Source organism: Sardina pilchardus, chromosome 1, assembly GCF_963854185.1.
Source record: "Sardina pilchardus chromosome 1, fSarPil1.1, whole genome shotgun sequence".
In the NCBI taxonomy this organism is placed as follows: Eukaryota; Metazoa; Chordata; class Actinopteri; order Clupeiformes; family Clupeidae; genus Sardina; species Sardina pilchardus.
The window spans coordinates 16,358,750-16,361,249 of NC_084994.1; the positions used below are offsets into that span (position 1 = coordinate 16,358,750).

The window sequence follows — 2,500 nt, forward strand, 5'->3', positions numbered from 1 at the left end:
GAGAGAGAGAGAGAGAGAGAGAGAGAGAGAGAGAGACAAGCAAGATTAGCATTCTTTATTCAGAAACACAGATTTAAAAAAAAAAAGCTCACACACACAGGTGGAGAGAGACAGAAGGAGTACCGTGTTACTGTTCAGAGTCTACAGGAGTACCGTATTACTGTTCAGAGTCAACAGAAAGAGTACCGTTTTACTGTTCAGAGTCGACAGAAGGAGTACCGTGTTACTGTTCAGAGTCAACAGAAGGAGTACCGTATTACTGTTCAGAGTCAACAGAAGGAGTACCGTGTTACTGTTCAGAGTCGACAGAAGGAGTACCGTGTTACTGTTCAGAGTCGACAGAAGGAGTACCGTGTTACTGTTCGTGTTACTGTTCAGAGTCGACAGAAGGAGTACCGTGTTACTGTTCAGAGTCTACAGAAGGAGTACCGTGTTACTGTTCGTGTTACTGTTCAGAGTCGACAGAAGGAGTACCGTGTTACTGTTCGTGTTACTGTTCAGAGTCGACAGAAGGAGTACCGTGTTACTCTTCAGAGTCGACAGAAGGAGTACCGTGTTACTGTTCAGAGTCGACAGAAGGAGTACCGTGTTACTGTTCAGAGTCTAGAAGGAAGAGAGACTGTGGTTTGAGGAGGATCTTGAAGGGCAAGTTCCCAGCAACTTCCTTTTTTACTGCGGTCTCCCGGTCATTGCCAAATGTGAGTCTGTAGATTTGACTTACGCATGCACAAACACTTATAAGCTTCATATCGTCACATATATAAAACGCTTTTAATTTTGGAAAATTAAAAAATAAGCATATTTGCTAGCTCTTACTAAAATGTGACCGAAATACCACCGAATATTAACACCGTATTTCTGTATCGCTATCATGTCTGTGACGTGGGACTCAAATACTGCCCACTCCTTTTCACTACCTCCCTACCTCATCATCTCCTCCTCCTCCATCCTTTCATTACTCACTCTCTCCTCATCTCTCTCTCGTTTTACCCTTTAACTCCCTCCCTCCCTTACTCTCTCCCCTCTTCCTCTTCATCTCTTCTTCCCTCCCTACCTCCCCCTCTCTCTCCTCCTCCCCCTTCCTCCCTCCATCCCTCCCTCTCCTCCTCCCTCTCTCTCCTCCCCTTCTCTTTCTTTCTCCCTCCCTCCCTCCTCCCTCCTCCCTCCTCCTCCTCCCTCCCTCTCTCCCTCTCCCCTCCTCCTCACCACTGGGCTTGAGGAACTTCTTGGCGTGGACGTAGCTCTCCAGCATGCGCTCGTTGAAGAGCATGTAGCCCATGGGCTCCTTTTACCCCTCCTCCTCCTCCTCCTCCTCCTCCTCCTCCTCCTCCTCCTCCTCCTCTCCCTCCCTCCCTCCCTCTCTCCCTCCCTCCCTCTCTCCTCCTCACCGTTGGGCTTGAGGAACTTCTTGGCGTGGACGTAGCTCTCCAGCATGCGCTCGTTGAAGAGCATGTAGCCCATGGGCTCTGAGATGATGATGTCGACCTGCTCCGGCAGCGTCACCTCCTCCACCTTCCCCGTCACCACCACCACGCGGTCCGACAGCCCGTTACTCTTCACCAGCACCTGGGCAACAGCACACACACACACACACAGTCAATTACGTGTGCACACACACACACACACACACACAGTCACATACGTGCCACACACACACACGCATGCATGCATGTCATGTGTGTGCATGTCAATTACGTGCACACACACACATACGTACACAAGCAGACATGCAGGTCCCACGCATGCACACACACACACACACACACACAGACATGCTGGTCTTCACCAACACCTGGGCACGCACCCACACACAATATTTGTTTGTATATGTGTAAAGGTGCAACTCTACCACCTCTGAGAAGAGAGGGGACTTGAATAAAGCTAGAGTATGTATGTGCATGCATGTGTAATACCTCGGCATGCTCTGCCATAATGAAGTTAGTGTGTCTATGTGTGCATGTGAATATGTATTATGTGAAGGGTGTGTATGTGTGCATGTGTGTACGTGTGTATTAGGGATGGCGAAAACTAAACATTTTCTTGACCGACCCACCGAGGCTCATTAGCCGGTTGAAACCGGTTAAAACCGATTCGTTTAAAATAAATTATGCTATTTGAAATAACAGCCACGCAATTTCCCAACTCTCATCTCTCTGTCCCACGCTCATACACACAGGCACAGCCCCGGCGCCGCCCTTTCACTCACGTCACTTTTTTAAATCCTATAGCGCCAAACATGAGTCCTTCAAACCAAGGAGCTTGTAAGTGGAGGACAAATGGTTCCTTTGCTTCGAAAATGGTTTGGGTACAAGGTGATCGCGTTGCAAATAAAGGCGTTTGTCTAGCGTTAGAAGCTCATTTGAAGCTGAAATGGCCGCGACTCACTTATGAAAATGAGCTCCGAAGAGACACAGCTTAGTTTGAGGAAGTGCTAACAATAATAATGAAAGATGATCATTACCTTATCTGTTACCATTGATGACCCTTCCTGAAATGTAGA

General features: G+C 48.2%; 1 protein-coding gene across 1 annotated transcript in view; it reads right to left on the reverse strand.

Moving 5' to 3' along the window:
• Nucleotides 1-2,500, reverse strand: part of LOC134083212 (histone-arginine methyltransferase CARM1-like) — an 18,207-nt gene that overhangs the window by 9,612 nt on the left and 6,095 nt on the right. The window contains exon 6 of the mRNA XM_062539410.1: nucleotides 1,389-1,566. Coding sequence (XP_062395394.1) covers nucleotides 1,389-1,566 — 178 coding nt within the window. The remainder of the gene's footprint in view (nucleotides 1-1,388; nucleotides 1,567-2,500) is intronic.